The sequence below is a fragment of the Neolamprologus multifasciatus genome, chromosome 2 (genome assembly GCF_963576455.1).
Source record: "Neolamprologus multifasciatus chromosome 2, fNeoMul1.2, whole genome shotgun sequence".
Taxonomy (NCBI): domain Eukaryota; kingdom Metazoa; phylum Chordata; class Actinopteri; order Cichliformes; family Cichlidae; genus Neolamprologus; species Neolamprologus multifasciatus.
In genome coordinates, this window is record NC_140440.1 from 18,736,962 (window position 1) to 18,760,108 (window position 23,147).

At 41.4% G+C, this 23,147-nt stretch overlaps 1 protein-coding gene across 1 annotated transcript in view; it reads left to right on the forward strand.

Annotated features, from left to right (window-relative positions):
- The window catches only part of aff2 (AF4/FMR2 family, member 2), a 193,499-nt gene that overhangs the window by 154,894 nt on the left and 15,458 nt on the right, over window positions 1-23,147 (forward strand). The window contains 8 exon segments of the mRNA XM_085173062.1: window positions 1,835-2,039; window positions 8,785-9,861; window positions 9,961-10,076; window positions 16,711-16,951; window positions 17,248-17,381; window positions 19,844-19,907; window positions 20,499-20,635; window positions 21,414-21,485. Coding sequence (XP_085029188.1) covers window positions 1,835-2,039; window positions 8,785-9,861; window positions 9,961-10,076; window positions 16,711-16,951; window positions 17,248-17,381; window positions 19,844-19,907; window positions 20,499-20,635; window positions 21,414-21,485 — 2,046 coding nt within the window.

A 23,147-nucleotide genomic window follows, 5' to 3' on the forward strand; every position in this document is an offset into this window, starting at 1 on the left:
GATGCTGTCGGAGTAAATGTGCAGTCATATTTGTTGTGTTCCCGCGAGTGCTGTCAGCGTTAATCTCATTAAAATGACGTTGACGCCATAACGCGGCAAATCTCAGTTTACGAGTTACCGCGGATCGCCCCGTGCGTGCGGCTGGACGGCCAACACGTTAACGAGCGCTGGAACTCAGTCACGATGTGTTTCATCCATTTCATAAGCTGGTTTGTTTGCAATAATGCCAAATAATTAGCAACTCTAGAAACAGAAGGTAGTTCTGCAAAATCACTCAGTAGGATGTTTGTTCTAATTTGCTATGACCTCAGAGCACATAGAAAATAAAACTAATAGGCTATAAAGAGTGATATGAACATATTTAGAACTTACCGGAATGAAAACGTCTGGAGCACCAACAGATATTTGGAGATGGAAGAGAACTGGATATCAGCTCGTCTCACAGCTGCTATCCAGGCTAGACACCTTCGTTTGGTAACATCGATACACAAGCTGCCTCATGTTGCGATCGAACATTGCAGCCGACCACACAGCAAATACAAACCATGGCTGTTGTGTGTGCCTTCACTCCCTTTTCACTTGCGCTAGACCCCCAAAATTGCGGATCAGGCCAAAATCCTTTCCACGCCCACCCCCGTGACATCACGCTCCAAAGCCCTATTAACGCTGACAGCACTAGTGGAAACACAACGAATATGACTGCACATTTACCCCGACAGCATCCTAGTGCAAAGACAAAAAACAACAAGCACGCATGCTACAAACTTTACCCGAGTCATTTAGACAGCCGTTAGCACATGAACCGTGACACCAAAGTATTGAACCGAACCGAACTGTGAATTTTGTGTATCGTTGCACCCCTAGTATATATATATATATATATATATATATATATATATATATATATATATATATATATATATATATATATATATATATATATATATATATATATATATATATATATATATAAAAATTTTAAGCTCGAGCTACAAAAGTCTTATTTTCATCTCCCAGGTGAATGTCTCCAGCGCCTCTGAGAGCCAGTTACCTAAAAACCAACAACTGTCTTAAGCCGTATTGACCTACTCGAGCTGAGCACATTCTACACTACACTTTGTTACTATGTGGGCTGTGCCATAATGTACAAGGGCAGGGTTTGTGTGCATCTGACTATAGTGATATCTCTTTTAATCAATAAAATTGAGCCAGATATTTCCATCTTAGCTGTCTCTGTAAAGCAGCACATGAAGAAGACACTGGTGCACTTTCATCATTTCAACATAAGCCTGACAGTTTGAGATAAAAATCCACAGCAGCCTATATTCTGATGTGTAACTGGCTCTATAACTGATACAGTGTTTGCTATTGACTAAACTATTACAATTACTGTTAGGCACTTTACCACCTGGTTCACACTGCAGCTTAAAGCTAACAGAGGTTCCTGTGGATCACTGAGCTGTCTGGCACATGGCCACTGAAGACTGTCACTCCCTCTGAGCTGAACAGTGCTGAGACTGAGTAGAAGCCATGTCAGACTCTGTGCGCAGCTTGACGTTGGCCTAATTAGGAAAAAAATAACATTGATTGTTTTTCCTGTTTTTCATTTTCCTCTCCCTCAATCACCTCTTCCTTTTCTCTGTTCCATTTTAAACTTCCTACGTCCAAGTTTGACTGAATGCATGCTGTTTTCAATTATTTCATGCTGTCACAAGACCAAGCAATGGCAAGCATTACCTTCTATTGTTTATCATGTAGCTTGGGCTTCACTGCCTTGCTCAAGGGTGAATCTAGTTCCAGTAGTGAGCCTTCCTCTTATTGTGTCTCCCATTAGCCCTGCAGCGAGGGAGAAGGACCTGTTGCCTCCCCCCTCCCTGGAGCATCAGAACCCCCCGAGGCCGCGTAGTAAACCTCCTGGTGGGAAAACAGCCCCAAGGAAAGAACCTCGCAGTGCTACCAACTCAAACACTAACACAGCCACTCCACCAGCAGTGCTACAGCAAACCCCACTGCCAGTACCTGCTGTCAGTGTAAACCAGGTTAGTTTTAGATGTGTGTGTGTGTGTGTGTGTGTGTGTGTGTGTGTGTGTGTGTGTGTGTGTGTGTGTGTGTGTGTGTAGGTGTGTGTGTGTGTGTGTGTGTGTGTGTGTGTGTGTGTGTGTGTACTGCAGGAAGGTTGCAGACATTTGGAATAGGGCTGAACACCAAGTACAGATGTATCAGACTGTACCCTATACTTATCGCTTTATGCAACTCTACAGCAAATGTACTGACTCGTGGTTCCTTCCCTGAAAGGTTCCTGTTTGTAATCCAGTCTCAGCTGTGTGTGAATATATATGAATATATACAGCTATTGTATGCTCATTAATGAAAAAGGGAAATCAGTTTTTGTTAAATACATACACGTAATGCTACATATTTATATTAAAACACCAAAAGATGAACACTTTGTTAGGTACATCTGTTGAACTGCTCACTGGGCAGCAACTCAGTGAAATTAGGCATACATGCTCTATACATGATCAAAGTGAGCATCAGATTGGAGAAGAAAGGTGATTAAAGTGACTTTGAAATGCATGGTTGTTGGTGCCAGATGGGCTGCTCGGCTGAGTGTTTCTGCTGATCTACTGGGATTTTCAGAGAATGGTCTCAAAAAGGATTTAGAAAATATCGAGAACGCAGCAATTCTCTGGGTAAAAAATGCTTTGTTGATGCCAAAGGTCAGAGGAGAATGACCAGACTGCTTCGAGTTGATCGGCAGGCAACAGTAACTCAAATAACTGCTCGTTACAACATATGAATGTAGAAGAGCATCCCTGACACCGCAGCACAACGCAGCAAACCTCACAGCAGCAGAAGACCACACATGATGCCATTTCCTTCAGCTAAAAACAGCAAACTAAGGATATCATTTGCACAGACTCACTCAGATAGATGGTGGATGGTCAGGATGTCTCGTCAACAGTTCAGGCTGCTGGTGATGCAGTGGTGTGGAGGATATTTTCTTGGCACACATTGGGTACCAACAGCTGCAACCTTAGCAGGGCTGCAGCAACCCTAATATTACTGAAAAGCACAGACGCTGCTTTCAGGAAGCATGGGAATTCTTTCAGTTTAGCAAAGGGTTTAGGAGTTTAGGAAGTTACAGATGTTTAGAAAAACATCTGTGTGACGCCAGCGACAGGTTAGCCTACCTGAGCATCTCTTTATGACCACAGTGCACCCATCTGCTGATGACTCCATGCAGCAGGATAATGTTCAATATCACAAAAGCTCAAACCGCTTTCTTCATGACAGTGAGCTCACTGTAGATCTACAGCAACTGTGTGATGCCTTAAAGAATTAGGGCAAAAGGGGCATCCAACCCGGTACTAGCAGGGGGTACCTAATGACGTTGGTGGTAGTGTTACATTGTAACAGAGTGTTTTTAACTCAAGTGGAAGAACATGAGGATTTAAGTGGTTAAACAGCAACAAACGTTCAAAATGCTAAAAGAAAATCATGAAAATGTTGACCTAATGTAACTTTAACGTTGCAGTGAGGCTGAACAGTGAGTGAATAAGAAGCCCTAGAAAACGTGTAAACAAATTTTGCTGATGATTTTCTTTTCAGATGTTTTCATGTTGGCTGATCTCTGTGATGCTGGTGTCTTTCGTCATTACTTGTTTTGCTTTGAGAACAAATTTCCCCTCCGTTGTTCTGCTGTCAGGTTGTGGAAATTGTTCTCGTAAAACTCATCTGCTGACAAATTAGCAACTAACACGTTAGCAGCTGTCAGCAATGTTACAACAAGATTACACTGAGGAAAACTGCAGTAACCAGCAAACAGCAGCTCAGCTGTTACAGCCCACAGAGAAGACTTGAAGAAGTGACCCGGCAGCATGATGTGCCCGACTCTGACAACTGCCACCTCTGCGTCAGCAGCCGGAGCTACAGGCACCCCGACAGCCCCTCAGAGCTCCAAACTTTAATTCGCAGTATACACAGTACTTAGAATTAATTTAACAACTAATTACTTAATGCCTAATTATCATCATGTTCTCTTTTGTTTTCATTGACTTCAGGGAAACAACATAAAAGTTTGAATACTTTTCCACGTATCCCACTGCAAGGATTTACCCACAGTACTGGACCCCCTAAAAGGGGACCTAATATTCTTATTTCAGAATAACCATCGTTTATTTTATGCCAGATGTTAGTGAATCCTCTCAATTTACCAACTGTCTGAAGCAAGCCCTTTACAGCCTTGCTGTTTTCTGATTGGTTGCCCCACATATACACAACTTCTCTTGGTAACACTTAATAATGGCGTCCACGACTAACGGCTCCCCTGTAATTAAATGGAGTTTCAATGTAATTTACCTGAAATTAGATCATTATATTTACCTATAAACACTTAAAGGTAGATACACTAGAATAAGATAGAATTATATTGTAAGTAAATTTAAGTTTTCTGAAGGTAATTTTAAGTAATGCATAACTTCATATATTTTATAGAAATAAAGCAACACAAAAATATATATAATGTAAGTTTAAACAGTGTGCAGTGGTCATATTTGGAAAAATGAACATCGTACATCGTAAATTATTTTTTGGGACGGCGGTTGTACTGTGAAAGCTTACATTTTTAGGTCTTTATTTTTTTTGCATCTTTATATCTTTATTTGATTTATTTCTAATTCTGTTGTGTTCAATATTGTTTTTGATTATAAATAAAAGTCAATAAATTAAGTTAGACTTGGTTCCTCCATTACAAGGTCACACATGCTGGCCAGTTTTGATTTTCTCTACTTACAGTATCATTTGTGTCGTCTTTGCTGTAAAAAACCCATGAAGAGATGCTCTAAAATCAGTCCTCCACTACTTCAAATTCCTTACACAATTCCTTAAAATGACCTAAACACTACATACATTTACTTATAGTATAATTCTTTCTTTGTGTCCTGAGAAAGCTGATTCTTACCGACTTGTCCCAGTGTAGCTACATGTAAATATTTTACCTTGTAAGTTCAAGGTTTTCAATGTCATTTATTTACAGGTGAATTAATACGACAAAGCATTATGAAAAATATATATTACTGTTCATTTTGAGAATAAGGTCGAAATTTCGAGATTAAACTTGAAATATTATTTAAAGAATGAAGTCAACTTTATTCTCAAAATGAGCAATAATATTTCTTTTTTAATGGGGCCCTAATACTAGTTACTGTTACACTTCCACAGCAGTTGTGTGATGCTGCTGTGCTCACAGCCACAGCTGTGTGCCTGAAATGATTATATTTGGGTTAAACTGTCTCATTCACATCTAACGGATCCAAAAGTTTAATAAAAATCTACACGTGAGCATTTCAGTCTGAAGTCTTAGATTTTGGCTCTCTTGTACGTACACAGATCAAAGCTAACGATGCTATATAATTAAATCCAACGGGCTGTCGTTATATTTCATGGTATACATACAGATGTGCCTCTCCTGTCAAGTGTACGCAGGTGAAAATGTCCTTGTTTTACTAAAGAGATATAACCTTTCTTAAATTATCTGAGAATGAACGCTAACATGTGCAATCGGTGCCGTAAGTGCTGTCGCAACATTTGATCTTCTGCCTGTTTTAGTTGTGCAGAGCAGCTGGCAAGATGGCTAATGTCAACAGTGAGGAGAGGTGAACTATGGAGAAAATAGGCCAGAGGAGTTTTGTTCAAGAAAGGAAAAGCTTTTGCCGGCAGTGCAAATAAACTCTGTGCAAGGGACAGTTTCCCCCTTTTTTCTATTTCAGCAAAACACTACATGGCATTTACTGAGAATGGATTTTGCAGATGGCAACACGCATTGGAAAGATTCCAGAGGGCTGCGTCTGCCAAGCGAGTGGGTTTATACTGACGACTGGGAACATTAGTGGTGTTTTCTTCTCTGCATCTGCCTCTGTAGTTGCTTTCTCGTGTTGCTGTTGCATACACATCGCTGCTCCTCGCTCGCCTTTGTTTCAGTTGAGGATAATTGATCAGTACATGTCTAAAATTAAGCATTCAACATCACAGGGTCAATTTTGATTGGGAACAAGACAAGGGCAGTGATGCAGGTGTAGCTACACAGCACTAAAAATGAAAATAAACTGAGTGGATTGTGGCTGCGTCTGCCAGCTGGCACACATTATTTACAGAAGAAGAAAGAAGGCTTGTCAGAAAGTTAAACTGATGATACACAAACAGCTAGAAGCCAGTTTTCACTCGTATATATTTATATATACATTTATTTTCCTATTGTTAAAAAATAATCAAAAGAACAAAAACACTAATCAAACCTACAATAAGGCCAAAGCCCATATCCTTCACCTTTGTTATCCAAAAACATGGAATAGTTCGGCATGTCTGCTGCTGTAAATACTAACTGCAACAGAAGACAGCCCACAGAAAATTAACCATTTTAACCGGTTTAAGTAAAATTTGGTTAAAACGACTGTGCCCTGCGGTGCAGCTTCAGGCATAAACTGTGTAGATGTGACCTGTTTGCAAAGAGTTTGGTCTGTAGGAGATATAAACTAAGCTTGAGGCTGAGATCCACAGACAGAGTAAAGGAGCCAGGTTAACCAGTCACTGGTTTTCTTTATCCATCTGTAAAAACAGAATATTACACACTCATGTTTAGGTAAGAAAACAGGAGAAAAACTATTACAATTTAATTGGAAGTTATTCTGTCCTTTCACATTATTTCCATTTCAAATGTAGACTGCTTACAGAGTGTAAGCTAATGACTTTGATGATTTCTGGATTTCCCCAATTTAAATCAAAATGTCACATTATTGTGTCATCGTGTACTGTATGATTCCAAGGATTAAAGAAAGGACAAAATACTAAGTCTAATATCTACTAATACTAATGTTTATTCAGGTAACATCAGCATCATGTAACTAAAATCCATTTAACCAAACTGAAATTACAATGATGCTCCTGCTAGTAGATAAACAGAGTCTACAGGCAACAGTAAGGAAGCATCCACGTCCATGCTAGTGTCCACTAAATACAACATGTTTGTTTTGTAAATTATCACCATTAAATTAATAATAGCAGACAATGTAGCTGATGTACTAATGCAGCTTCACTACATGAAAGAAAATGAGCTAGATTTGGACAGCGTGTGCTCCCGAAGCAGGAGAAACTAATTCTGCCGGGGAGACCTACCTTGGCACCACCGTTATGCAGGTGAAGCCAAAGGCAAGATATCCTTCATCATATGTTCAAGTCTTTGGCTTGGAATGAAGTTGGTTTGGAAGCACATGTGGCGATGCTTCATCTTCTGCTTTGCGTTTGTGTGGCAGCCCCGTTGAAAACTTGTCCATTATGCTAGCAGTGTTCAAGCGTTCTATTTTTTATTCATACCGTGCCCCCTGCAATGGCCCCAACTTTGGGAGCCACTGTGCTAGGCTATAAGCTAGCACTTACACCTGCACTGGTTAAACCTGCATGTTCGTTTTCTGAGGTTTCAAACACTAACATGACAACAGCACAAACACTCAGTTTAAGTTTCACATCTGGATTCTGCTACTATGGAGGCTATGCCCATCTTTTATATACAGTCTGTGAGAAAAACAGTAAGACAGTAAAGCTTTTCCAAACGATTTCTTCCTATTCTTCATGGATTTTAGATGCACTTGAATATGACGCCACATATTTTAAAAACTTAAAAGAATTAATGATAATGCTATCAAGACTGAATATCACTGTTACCATCAAAGAGGATATTTCTTTAGTGGACACTCAATGATCTGCTATGAGAGTCACGACACTAGAAACCTAAAGCTTCATGATGTTCATCAGACCACTTTATATGCATCGCTCCCCGGAAGAGCCGTTCTGTCCCTTGCTGGTAATGCCTCCACAATGAGTGTTGGAGCTCCTTCACTATGTCAAAATGGTGATGCTTCAATCTGATTTTTCATTTTGGGGGAAGTGAAAAAAGTTGCAGGGTGCCAAATCATGTAAGTAGTGTGGTAGGAAGTCAATATTGTGTTTGCACAGCTAAAAAAAAGGGAAAAAAAAGTTCTGCGCCTCACCCTGGAAGACAAATTAACTGTGCACAAAGATGAAGAGAACGACGACATGCTCCTATCAAATCTCTTTGGCTGAGAACTGTGCTCATCAAACACATTATTCCGTGTGAAATTTGGGACATTGAGAAGTTTTCTCTCTGGTCAAGTCTGAGAATCGCTAAGTGAAGGTGGTCAGGACACGGCTCCCAGGAAACTCAGGAAACATTCCTGCTTTACCAGAAGCAATCCAGAAGTGCATCAAAACGGGATCTTTAAAGAGAAAACTGGAAAAGTTTCTATAATAAAGATGCACTTGTTTATGAAACTGTGCCCTCGCATCTTAGAAAGAACTCAACTAAGAAATGTGAGACGCATCTTTTAATTTGCATGTGACAAACAGACCGCCTGCGCTCAACTGTGTGACTTGTGTGCAGCGAATATCAGTGACATTCAAAACGAGACAGTCAAACATGTTTCTTTTTGCTTCACAGATTAGTGGAACAAGCTGGCAACTCGTGCTGCCTAATTTGCATGATATTATCACATTCAGTAATGTGCTGTATGTGCTTTGCTTTTGATTATAACATTTGTCTACACCAGGTTTTTTTCTTCGTCGGGGTTTAAAAGTGCATTAGTGGACGGGATATAAGAGATGGCTAAAGATGAGAAGTTTCCTTTGTGTGTGTTATATGTGCCGTTTTTTCTTGACTTGTATCTTGTATTTTGTTGCTCCTTTTCATACATTTACATATATTTTCATCAGGACAAGCGGAAACACAGAGGTCCCAGCACCAGGATCACACCCAAGTCCAGAGAATTCATCGAAACAGATTCCTCCTCCTCTTCGTCAGAATGCCAGTCGGATACGGAGGAAGCCATCAAAATCCCAGCTTTGCCGCCACAGACGACACGCTCTGCGATTAACACGCAGACTCTGTCCAACGCACACATGCACGCGCCTCTTCTCCCATGCCTTGGCTCTGCTGGCGGTGTGGGGAGTCTGGGAACATTTGGAGGGAAGGGACTTCGAGTCAAAGATGGTAGCAACGTGCCCACTAACGGTAGCAGCAGCAGTAGTAACGGTAGCATCGGCAGCAGTAGTAACGGCAGCAGTAGTAGCTGTAACTCCCTGAGCATTAGCAACATAAGTGGTTCATTTGGCACCTCTGTTCCCGATCCTGGAGGGTTAGGAGGGCAAAGCAAAGACCTGGAGCCCATGTCACCGCCTTCCAATCTGGGACACGAGGTGCCTCTCTCACCCTTGAGGGAATACCATGAGATACAGAGTTTATGGGTGAAAATTGACCTGAGTCTGCTCAGCAGGGTGCCCGGCCAGGCCGCGGGGGAAAGATCAAGGGTGGGAATTTCAGAAAGGGATGGGAGTGAGGGGAGAGACAGAGAGAGACAAGGGGAGAGGGAGAGGATAGGTGTGGCAGAGAGGGAGAGACAGAAGCAGGAAGACAGAGAGTGGCCGGGGCTCAGAGAGAGACAGAAGCTGATGAAAGGGGAGAGACAGGAGGAAGAAAATGAGCGATTAGTGCAGGACAGAGAGAGGCAAGGTGACAGAGAGCGATTAACAGAGAGAGAGAGGCCGATGGACAGAGAGGACAGGGAAAGATTCGGACTCGGGGAGAGAGAGAGGACGGCGGTGAGGGACAGAGAGAAGATGTGCCAGGGTCTGGGGGTCCCGGACAACAACCCCGTGCAAGAGCAGACTAATCCCAGGCTGGCTGGGAGGGTGGAGAGAGCAGAGAACGGAGGTAAACACAGAAGGCAGGCGGCTGCAAACATGGTGGTTCCACCCGAGAAACACACAAGCAAGAGCAAGAGGAAACACAAGGTGTGAAGCAGCGTTTGTTCACATATACTGCCTTAACTGTTCTGCTGGCTGTTTACTTCACTCCTTCACATCTGTGAATTCTGATTTCTCTGTTCCTAGTCGGACCACGGAGACTCATCAGTGAACTGCAATAAGAAGCTGCGATTGGACAAAGACTGTCTGCTCCTCCCACCCTGCATCTCTCCAATACACAACCATAAGAGCAGCACGGCAGAGTAAGCATTAACAGTGCACACGAGCCACCCGGCAGATTAGCTCTGGGAAAGGACTCAGCGGGATGAGGAAGAGATTGTACTGTAATGAAAGCCCGAAACACTACATAGATCAAGTTTTGGCATCACTCCCTCATTATCAACGAGCCAGATGTCCAAGGGGGTTTTCACTAATTGTGCTAATACCAATCCACAAACAGTAGCATCGATAGATCAGAATGCAGCACAGCCTGAAGACATGTTGTGCAAAGTGTCATCCTATTGTGCTGCTTCTTATTTTCTGTCATACATACATTGGTACAATGGTGGATGCCAGCGTAAACATGGCCAAAGTGTCGAGTGATGAGATTAACGTATGTGCGAGTAGCTCTGAACCCTCTGTTCCTCTAGTTCTACTGGACTTTACTTACACCTGGTTATGATGTGGTCATCTCTGGCCCCGCCCACCTACTGTTCAGTGCTTCTGTTTACAAACGACAGCCAACCAAAAGAGGGTGGTGGATGAACCGAGAGACTGAACAAAAGTCATCTGTGAATCATGCAAATCTGATCTATTAGGAGTCCGATCACTTTTTTAAAGGCAGATCTACCATTGGTTAGAGCTGTCCACATGTCCTCAGTCAATGTAGTAAAACCTGCCCAACAAAAAAACTTTTTTCTGCACTTAAAAAATGAAAAATGAAATAAATGAGTCCAGCCGGAGGGCATGAGGTGCTCTCCTTTTTCATAGATTAGAGGTATTCCAGACAAGCAGGCTGGTGCAAGACCACAAAGTGCTTTAAAGACAAGTAAGTCTGTTAAATTCAATACAAAAGATAATGTGCTCGCGCTCTCCTCCTGGTCCTGGATATGAAAGCAAGCAGCTCATGCAACAAGACGCTCCTTTTTTCTGAGAAAATATTACTGAAGGAATCTTTCATCACAAACAAATTCAAAGCAGCTGGTATGCTGTTTAACAGATACACAGACTCAGCACAAAAAAACCACGAGAAACATCAGCTCAGTTTCTTACACATTAGTTTACTGAAATCGAAAGAGGATTTAGTCACAGCTTTACCTGTACTCGCACAGCTAATAAAAACACAGCTAGCTTTGCATGTTTTCAGTTCAATATAATCCTTGTTTATCTTATGCTGGACCTTATTAGTTCATCCTCTGTCTGAGAGAAGCTGTTTTAGCTCCATTCATCCTTTATTTTACATGTACGAGGAACTATATTTGGTTCCTTAAATGGACTTCTCCCAGCCAATCAGGTCATGTGACAGATAGTGATGCTATTGCATTTGACCAATCAGTAATGGCTTGGAGCATTTCAAACATCAGTGTTTTTTCAGGGAAATCAGGTTTTTCACCCAAACTGCCAAACTTATCGTAACATCAAAACTAGCTGTGGCAAACCGATAAAACCCAGACATCATATATATCAAGAGTTGTTCTAAATGTTGAAACAGGTGTTGTTTGTCTTTGGTTTCTAAAAATTGGTGCCATAATATGAAGGCACCATATTTATTTATATACCCTGCTCATGTAAAACTAGTGCAAGTGATGGTAACTCCAGTTTTAGACATGCACCAGATATGTCTAGTGAGCAGCGATGAAAAAAACAATACTCTATCATAAATGTAGAACAACGGTAGTCAGTTTTATAATTGTTGCCCCAACTCCATATAACACTATATGGTGATCCAGTGAGAAATCTAACTCATTAATGTGGAACCATATATGATAACTTCATTGACCTTGACTTGCAACATGGATATCAGCTCATAGTGACATCATACAGAGCCAACAGTGGTAAAAAGTGTCTGAAACCAAAAGTTCAGGGTCATTGCAAATACCCTTTCCAGAGCAGGTGAGGGAAAAAATAAAGAACCGTATGATGAAAAACAGTCAATGAAGCCTCGTTTCATTAGTAAATTATGTCTCAATCATCCCAAGAAACCTGTGAATGAAAATTTTAGATACTCTATTAAAATGAGTTAAGAAATTCCAGAAACGTGGAAAAGGCTCAACTTTCCCTCCACTGATTCATCCTTCCCATGCTCCTCATCCTCATGTGACTGTCATAGACACTAGTAGAGGTAATCAGGCAACTTTACTAGAGACTGGGTATTTTTAGGAAGGATTAAAAATTTGAATGTCGCGACGGAGCCACTAGACAGTCGAGTTCAATTCACACGGTGACACGGGAATGACAAACCATGAATCTCGGCTTTCCGTGTGAATTATTTAAAAGCAGCCTAAGCGGGCTGTCGCTATAAATAAGCCTCAACGTGACAGCTACAGAGGAAATATTTTTATAGCATCTCGGCTTTATCGAAGCATGCACGGCAGAGAGAGGTGGCAGAGAAAAGAGGGAGTGACCTGGAGTTGAACTTGTGACACTGGAGTAGTTGTCACAGCCCGTTTATCATCTGGGAGGCTTTTTACGGAAACTCTGAATTGGCTGATGTGATCATCTGCCTCAGATCCAGTTGGAAGTTTCCTGTGACTTTTGACAGTTATCATCCCACCTGTTTTAATCAGCTGGGTCATATTTTGATAGCAGATAATCAGCGATGACCACATGTGACTGAGATTTGACCCCAGAACAGCACAGAAATCACATTTAGTCTTGGTCAGTAAGTCACTGGATCCACATTGGCCCAGTTGTGGTCCATATAATACATTATTTTTACTGCAAGAGAAACAACAACACAAACACTGGGTCAGAACAGCCTTCTGGTGCTGAGTAAGCCAGGCTGAGCTCTGAGGGGAATCCTAAGTTCAGTGAAATAAAGTTTAACAGAACCAGGTTTTCTTTGGGTTGGCCGGTTTGACCCAAGTAAGACTTTACAGCTATCGCAGTGCTGGTTATCAGCTTTCCCTTAAACCGGGCTTCCTGCGTCATGCCGCACCTGTCGTGTAACTTCTTCTGCAAAAAATGATCCCTATGAGCGCCCCCTACTGCAATTAGACACATCTCAGATGTTCTTAAAGATAAAAAGGTGATTAAAAATCTGTAAAGAATCTAAAAATATAACAGAAAAATTGCAAACAGTTGCAAATAAGACAAGAAATTAATGCTGCAGAAAATCGTTAATCTGGTGATTTAGCGCACAGGGTGGTAAAATACATTTTTTAATTCCAGTTAATTATTTTATGGCTGAGTTGCTCCCAGTGCTGCTTTATTTCTGACAGCTGCACATTAGAGCTCTGAAACTTTAAACTGAATACATTTAAACATTAAAGGTTAACATCCCAGAACCTCATAAAGGACGCCTTGAAATTACTTTAGTTTGTTGGCAGATCAAAGTGAAATTAATTTTTTGATTGAACTGATATTCTTGGTGTGTGTTCTGTGTTCCAGTAGCTGCAGTTCCATCAGTGTGAAAGAGGATTAGCAGCAGATTAGAATCAAGTATAACATTTAAACATTTTCTGTATTAATGCATGTACATCCCTGTGTCATTGTGACACACGCTTCATTCAGTGGTTTTAGTCAGGTAGGGCTTAACAACTTGGACATATAAAACCTATTCCCTCAGCAGAAAATCTATATTGCACTTAAAACTTTCAATAATAGGCTCAGTGAAAACACGGCACTCACAGTCAATTTTAAACACAACCAATTCCCGACTCCCAGCCAGGTTATGTGTTCAGCATAAGTTACTGTGGTGGTTTAGCCATGTTTAGGAAAAAAAATGTTTCTTACCATGGGGAATGTATTTTAATAGCCTCTTGGATTATTAGTGAGGCTCCTATCTGAATTTTTGTGGATTCACCCGCACAAACTTCAGTAAAACTTTTAATCAACATCATTTTCTGTTTGATCCTGACTGATCCCGTCTCAGTTTTATGGGTAATTTATCATAAGTTACTCATGAAGTGTTTTTGTCACTTTATGCTGTTGTTAGTGTGTCAGAAGCTTTGAGAGAAGACTTCTGGAAACAGCTGGAAGCAACCAGATGAATTTACCTTCTGTGAACATTTCATCTGTAATCTGACCCATCACAGACTTTTATCTGCATTGTTCTAGGTGCTCTACAGTAAACTTGTACTTTCTGTAAATATTTCAGTCTGTTTTAGATGTAGAATTACAGAACGAAGTAAAATCTCAGAATATACAAAAGATGATTAGTGATTTTGAAGAAGTTCTTGTCACAACTAAAGAAAAGTGGGATTGGCACCTACAGGAACTGCAGCTTTTGCTAGTTCTGTATCGGCTTCATTTTTCAGCTCCATGGATCGCCCCTTGGTGTAACAGCATGTCATACTGAAAGTAATACATACCGTATTTTCCGCACTATAAGGTACACTTAAAATCCTTTAATTTTCTCAAAAATCGACAGTGCACCTTATAATCCAGTGCGCCTTGGGTATGAATTCTGGTTGTGCTCACTGACCTCGAACAGATTTGATGTGCTACCCGCACTCAAAACTCTTTAAAAAATGTTTTAGTACGACTTTGCTAAGCTACGAAGGATTGTTGGAGCATTACGGCTGCCGCAGTCAGGAGCCTCGTGGAGTAATCTGGGTCCTATACTCCGTCTCTTCAGGTCCCAAAGTCAAACAAACCCTGTGGCATCACTGAGAGTTAAAAACTGTCTAAATTCTTTCATCTTTAATAAAATGATCAGCATTGCTGCTTTACCAGGTGTAACAATTAAGTTTAACATCCAGGCATCCATGAAAACAGAATTTATTACATTTAACGGAGTTAGAAGTTAGCAGGAAGTTAGCTCGCTAGCTTCCACCTAAACATGATATAGCATGTTCTGACTGAGAGATTTCTGAAAGAATTCAAAGTACAGCTCTGCTATCACTTCCAACACAAATGAAGACAGAAAACTAAACAGCAGTGACGTTTGTAGGGTTACTGAAGTTGGGCTAGCTAGTTTATAATGATGTGCTGCGTGGTGGCTAGCGACATAGCTATGTTAGCATAATGCTAATTTTTTTTCCACTGGATAAACGTTAACGTGTGGGTTCCCGATGGTTAGGGACAAATGCAGTCGCATGGTCGGATGCTGTAAACGGACCAAACTTCAGTCAGGAGAACAACTGAGATCATCCATTCACAATAGAAGGTTAGTCATTAATATACTGCAACAACATGGGAATAGAGCAGCTGTGAGAGAATTCAACGTTAATGAATGGATGGTATGGAAGTGGAGGAAGCAAGAAGAATGAGTTTAGTAAAGTTTGACTTATCTGACTGTTTTGTTTCACTTAATGCGCCTTATAATCCGGTGTCCCTTTTGTATGAAAAATATGGGAGTTGTCACAATGCCGACTTAAAAAGTAGCCAGCGTGCTCTTTTCTGACAAAAACCTGGCCAGATGCAGTCAAATGACCAAACAAGGAGTGCATGACTGAAAGGGGCTTAAGTCAGATAATACTTTTGATATGGTGCTGACATAGGTGTTTAATGCTGGGCTCCTACTCCCTCGTGTCTCGCTCTGTGTAGAAGAGACGGCTCCCGTCTGTGTCGACCCAACAAACCGGCAGGGTCACTGGAAAAAGTAAAACCGGAAAAAATCTCATAAGTGGCATTCTGCTGTTTGGTTCTTAATTCGTATGACAAAGCCGAACACACGACAAGTGCTTTAAAGACTGATATGAATGCTAGTGTACCAAAAAAAGGAGAAATCTCATTTCAGTTGGAATATAAATCTTCTCACTGAGTCACTGCAAATGCATTACAGGAAATGATTTGGCAGATATACTGTGGTCATTTTATTCTAAGAGCCTCTCAATTTGTTAACTTATTATGCCTTTAAAAGAAGTCTGAGTGCCCTCACCTACTTCCCTGCACACACATCAGCGTCCACTTAAAGACAGACACACGCCACTACACGCAAATTAGCATATGCACGCGCACAAACAGCCGCAGACACATCAATTATGCCGTGCGCAGACACAAAAGCACACACTCGCGCTCCGCATGCACACACTCCACAACAGCTAATTAGTCTTTGTCTCCATGATTTTGTCTATTATTGCTAATGTCGGTGCCTGGGGCCTTGTTCTGCGAGCTCAGCAACTTCCTCACCGCATCAAACCCCCAGAGTTTCCAGGGAGAGGAAAAACATAAAAATATTATCTGTTGTGCTGCAAACAATATGAGTCACAGGAGCTACAATAAGGCGGCTGAGGGAATAATTGTCGAGGTGCTACGGGGGAAGGCAGAATTCCAATAATTTTACAGGGGAAAAAAATATCGTTCACAGATTCAAAAATAAGGTAAATTTATTCATTAGTCACTAAATTCTGTCTTGTGTTTTTTTGCCACTAACAGTCCTGAACCCAGTAATAAACTGAATGTAGATACAAGATGAGTCCTCAGTCATCGCGGGATTAGTTTCAGTATCACTCACTTAATTTTTAAAGGTAGCAAAAAGCCCCACATGAGGGCTTCAGGACCCTTGCACTTGCTCTGTGTCTTTGGAGCAAAATTAACAGTGCCAGGACGAGCTACACTGAGACTAGCATACCATGAGTAACCCACGTATAGCACAGATACAACACAGAACAAAGTAAAAACATAGCATTCAGTGCCTCTGCACAAGTAAACGAATAATCTCACTTCTTTTCTGTCTCTATGTGTGTGTGTGTGTGCGCGTGTGTATGTGCGTATGTGTGTGTGCGTGTTCAGTAGCTCTCTGAACAGGAAGCAGTCCCGACGGCACGATGAGAAGCTGCTCCCGCCGCTCCTGTCCCCTCTGTCTGATGATCCGCCTCGCAAACGGCCCTGTGACAGCAGCTCCTCTCTCAGCCAGGAGGCCAGCGCCGCTGGGATGCTGCCCTGCGCCGCCTCCACTGCTTCCACCTCCTCTTCCTCACACAGACACCGGAGAGGTGAAGGAAAAACATCAGCGCATGTGAGAAATGGCAGTGTAAGTGCTTATATATATACAGTCCTGTGGACACAGACCTGGTGGTCAGCTTTTAATGATGAACACCGATGTGTCATAGTAGATTATGACGATGCTATATCTAAGGAAGACTGTAAGAGTGACCACATCTCATTCCAGCTCAATACAGCTGCTATCGGTAAATAGCAAAGTTTAAATCTGTCAGTGTGAATCAGACGCCAGTGCTCAAGTTTAAGTAGGTGGTCACTGAAAGCCACACAATATAAACTTAATTAAGACTGTTGGAAGCATATACTTCAAAAACCTCTCTACTACAGGAAATGGATTCCAATGGCGAGAAGCACTGTGGAGAAGGTTACCATACCAACGGTCATTCAGACTCGGAGGTTTGGTCAGAACCCCTGATGGACCCCGCAGAACCCCGCAGGCCCAAACTCTCATTCAGTGACACGTAAGAAAAAGCACACACCACGATGTGCACTTACAAACATTTGATTGTTTATACAGTTGAATCCATATTTTTTATTTTTTTAACTTTATTTTTTTTATTTTAGCTGTTTTACAAAAAATATCCAAATTATAGTTTCTGATGAAAATGAGCATAAAGTTTAGACTTTCACTGCTTCACTGAGTGAGTGGGTTAAATGCAGAGAGGAATTTCCCCACGCCAAATCACAACAACAGTCGCCTCAAGGTGCTTTATATTGTATGGTAGACCCTACAATAATACATACAGAGAAAAACCCAACAATCACATGACCCCCTATGAGCAAGCACTTTGGCGACAGTGGGAAGGAAAAACTCCCTTTTAACAGGAAGAAACCTCCTGCCGAACCAGGCTCAGGGAGGGGCGGAGCCATCTGCTGCAACCGGTTGGGGTGAGAGAAGGAAGACAGGATAAAGACATGCTGTGGAGAGACAGAGATTAATAACAAGTATGATTCAGTGCAGAGAGGTCTATTAACACTGATCCCATGATCAGATGAGGAAACAAAACTAATCTATCTCAGAAATACCGGGAACACTATGAGTGTTAAAATCAGGACACACTGTGTTGTAGGTTCTGATAAAAAGGATAACGCACTCATGAGCTTGACAATATAAAAAGTGGACTGTGTGATTACAGGATTCTTTATATTGTAAAGAAAACAACACACATCCAAATGAAGAACACTGCCTAGGAGGTAGGAGTGAGTAATATTATCCAAGTCTGTAATAAAGCAGAGACTTCACAAAAGCAAATACAGAGGGTTCATTACAAGGTGCAAACCATTCATAAGCCTCAGCAATAGAAAAGATAGATTGGACTGTGGAGGCAGTATGAGACATGAGCATGGCTCCAAATGGTACTGGGCCATGAGTGTTTGTGTTGATGAAGTGACAGAACACAGAAGCAGGCAGGTAAAGTTTTATTTCAGCTCAGATTCTGCCAAATGAGGCAGTGCTGACTAGATGGTGCTAAGCAGGACAAATGAGCAATAACCTGCCAGATACCAGCAACAAAGCAACCCAGTTTTAGAGTGTAAAGAAAGGCAAAGTTCAGTCCAGAAAAACAAAAACAACAGTTGAAGACAGCTGTAGTAAAAGCCAGACAAACCATTATTAAAGGAGGAAACACACTCTTTGGTGAGGACCATGGATTCTAGACATCTGGTTTCTTGCAAAGGTTTCTCAACAAAGCAAGGGGAACAAAGAAACATATTAAGTGTTTAAACTTAAACACCCCCAACTGCATCTATTACAACAGTATGATTTCATTGTAGTGAACTGGCCAGCCTCCAGTCCAGATATATCATCAACTGAAAACATCTGACACATCATGAAATGGCAAAAAGATCCAGGACTGTTGAACAGCAGGAAACTTATAACAGATAAGAATGGGATCACAAGGCAACGGCTGTTATTACATGTTTATAACAATTTTGTATTTAAACTGAAAGGCATTAAAAACTCCATAGGCCTAACTGTAAGTTATTGCTAGATCATGTTAGCTGCAGTGCAGTTCTTAGCTGTGCTACTTGGGAAGTCTGTTCATGCCTGCATGCCAGAGGCAGCAGTTGCAGTCCTGCTCTCTGGTTCTCATGGCCTTGATGTCTCAGAAACACATTGAGGGAATTTCTTCCACTTTGGCCCAAACCTTCAGTTGCACCTATTAGTATTTCATGCTCAAGGGTTAAGGTCATAGTGACCTCACAAAAAAATACTGGCAATAAATCAGGAGCGCTTTTCTGATCACTAATCAATGCCATAACTCAGGAACAGGAGGGGACATTGTGATCTTTTTACACATTTACTTGGAGAGTCAGCTGGTAAGTTTGTGATGATTGTATAAAAAGTTCATGAAGTTTCTGATCATTCTTTCATGTATATTTTGTTTACCGTCATGGCTACGACCGAGTGTCCTGTCACAATCAACTTTATCGGCCACGCATAACTGCTCTTCATAGCTCTTTACTGAATATCTTCAGTCTTTGCTGCTCAACCCTGATTTGGTTCTCTGGTCGTGCGACCCTCTGTTGTAACAAAACTTGCCTTATTTACTACAACTTCAGCTAAAGGCTAGACACTCGCCTGTTAGTGTATGTGGATGGGGAAAGCTGTAGCAGCCTTGTCATTTGTCCAGATGTGTGTTAACGTTGAAAGATGATACATCATCTTGGATATTCGTCCCAAAAGGCTTCTGCATTATTCATGAAACAGCATGTCTTGTTGTTATACTAGGGTTACACTAAGCCTGAGGTATGTATACCTAAGTAGATGACTGTGTGTAGCTCACTGCGAGCTACTTGTAGTCCGTGATTATGCAAATCTGTCTCAGTGATGCAGGGTGTTGTTTTCAGGTTTTGTTAAACAACATGTCAGCGCACACATGCTCTTTATGGTCTGTATTATTTGTCACCATTATGTTTGCAGGGTCCACAGTGCTGACTACTACATGCAGGAGGCCAAGAGACTGAAGCACAAGGCTGATGCTTTGGTAAGATGTTGCGTGACCCAGTTCAGGTAGACGCACACCTTCAGCCCTCTGTGCTAACGACATGAGGCAGACAGACAGTGAAAGCAGAAACACACAATGTTAACATCTACAGTCTAGACTGCAATTATGTGTGCACTGTAAGTCTCAGTAGAATGAAAATCTATTTGGTACCAAGGACCGTACTGTATAATTTGTGTTATTTATTGCACCATTTGTCTCTAAGGGGACATTGCATTCAAGGACTGATGATGTCTGCAAGATTATACAATATCAAAAGAATTATCGGACCCCCCCCACCCACCCACCCCACACACACACAAACAATGAAATGAGATTTATTTAACTTGGTATTTATCTTATGTTTATGAGTTGTTTCCTCAGATTTATCTAGGGATTTGCATCTTAGTGGGAGATTACTCAAAGAGGCTGCCGTGCTTCTGCCACAATGCCGTCAAGACTTCGCTTATTCTATCGCTTATTCTATCACTTATTCACATTTCATTCCTCTCTCTCTCTCTCTCTCTCTGTTACATCTCCTTTCATTTCACGTTTGTTTCCTGTTTTCTTTTTTTTCTTGTCCTCTGTCTGCAGATGGACAAATTTGGGAAAGCAGTGAACTACGCAGACGGCGCTCTGTCTTTCATAGAGTGTGGAAATGCTATGGAGCGAGATCCACTAGAGGCCAAATCACCATATACAATGTACTCTGAGACTGTGGAACTAATCAGGTAGGGATGGACAGAAAAACATCAATAAACACTCTCTAGTTTCTTAACAGGTTAGTAGAACAGAATTGATCAGTGGTTTTATTTTGAAAAGCTTCATTCAAAGCAGTGTAGCACCTGGTGAAACCCTGTGATTGGGAGAAAAGCGAGGACTGTTTGAGTCCACAGACGTGTTATCTGTTGCCTTGCAGGATCTCTGCAGGTTTTTCATCTTTTGAGAGCTGCTGAGTGTAACTATAAGAGAGCAAACTGAGAATAACTGATGACTGCTAAGTCTGAAGGTTGACTTGTTGTGAGGAGGATGGTGTAGTGGGACAGAGTCTTTTAACTCAAGTGCTCAGGTTCAAGATCTGCTTGCCTGCACTCATCTATTCTGCTGTACGGTCCTTGAGCAAAACACAGACTTTTTAGCAGCTGCAGTCACTCTGACCTCTGAACTCCCTGAGAGAAGGAAAGGATGGCGTTTCCCTTCAGGAATCAATGAACTCTCAATCATGACGGCTGAATTTGATTTTGACTGATAAAGTGTTGTGCTGAACAGAGAGGGCTGGCCAAAGGAGCATTGTATCTCCCACAGCGTTAGAGAAAGTTAACTTTGTTTTGCCTACAAACAATTCAGAGCGTTTCAGTTGGCTGCTGGTAAACTGGAAGAATTGATCACTAAGTGAAGAGCAGCACTTGGGTATATATGCATCTGCTTTTTGTAAAATTCAGAGTTCTGTTTTGACATTCGGTTCTCCCAAATGCCCACAGATGAGTAATGAGCATCTCTCCACTGCAGGTATGCCATGAGGTTGAAGAACTTCACCAGCCATTTAGCCACCATCCCTGAGAAGAAACTCGCCGTGTTGTGGTACGATACACTTTCACTGTCTGTGCGTGTGTGTGTGTAATGAATCATGTAAAGTATGTCTGCTGTCTAAAATAAATATATTTAGAAAAATGTTTTAAAAAATTACAGTTGCCTGAAAAAGTATATACCGTATTTTTCAGACCATAAGGCACATTAAACGAAACTAAACAGTATCAAAGCACCGTATCAAAAATATTATCTGACTTAAGCCCCTTTCAGTCATGCACTCCTTGTTTGGTCATTTGACTGCATCTGGCCAGGTTTTTGTAAGAAAAGAGCACGCTGGCTACTTTTTAAGTGTTGTGACAACTACCGTATTTTTCAGACCATAAGATGCACCGGATTATAAGGCGCACTGTCGATTTTTGAGAAAATTTAAGGATTTTAAGTGTGCCTTATAGTGCAGAAAATACGGTACACTCAAAAAAATTAAGGGGACTGCACAATCAGTCTCATGTTAATCTCGATCACGTTCTATTGGTCAGTACTTGACCAATAGAACGCAAAAAGTAAAAGAAAATCAAGCGCTCCCCAAATCACTGCTTGATGGCGTGCCAATCACAGCTGTTCCCTGCAACACACAGCTTGGTGTTTTTTTTTTAGATGTACTTATACTTTATTTGTCAGCAACAACGGTTTAACAAAGAGGAATGTCGCATATGCAAAAAGGTATTCAGTAGCAAGAATGTGTTACATCATGGACGTGAAGGTACTGTAATATTTACGTGACAATAAAAAAATATGGTGTCACTAAAATGAACAAACAATTGAGATTTAAATGATAACATTTTGGTGGACAGGCAGGAGTTTTTGTGGATTATGATGTTTGCAGACGACACTGATTTGTACTGAGAGTAGTGATCTACTGATCTACGTCTTGCTGTGAGGTATCAGTGCTAGCTACTGCACCACATGTCACATGTATTTTCTAGGGGTACTCGTATATAATACTCGTATTGATATTGAACCGTTCGATACAGTGCTTTCGGTTCAGTACGCATATGTATCGAACAATACAAAATTTTTAAATTATTTTATCAACTTTTCTTCTGACGATGCTCAGTGGATCTGCGTTCGACTACTCCGCCTAGGCTGCACTGTCGAGCACAGATCCACTGAGCGCAGGGCAAGCTAGCAAGACAGAAGCTAAGCTCGTTGCAACATGGCAAATTGAACTTCCCCCACCCTCATTCAGATCTGGCCTTTGGAACTATTTTGGTCTTCATGTGACGTATGACCCTGAAGGTAAGCGCGTCATGGACAAAAGTAAAACAGTATGTCGGATGTGCCACGCAATGCTCAATTACATGGGTGGGAACTACTGTGTCAGTGCAGTTTGCTTGTTAACGTGTTGACGCCGTCCAGCCCCACGCACGGGGCGATCCGTGGTAACTCGTTAACGGAGATTTGCCGTGTTGTGGCGTTAACGTCATTTCAGATTAACGCTGACAACACTAGTGGGAACAAAATGAATATGACTGCACATTTACTCCGACAGCATCCTAGTGCAAAGACAAGTGGAAGCAGACAAAAACAACAAGCACGCATGCTACAAACTTTACCCGAGTCATTTAGACAGCTGTTAGCACATGATTCTCCTTATGGGGACCTGATATGTTTAATATGCTGCTGAAAATATAGCCCAGAAGAAGCGTATAGTAT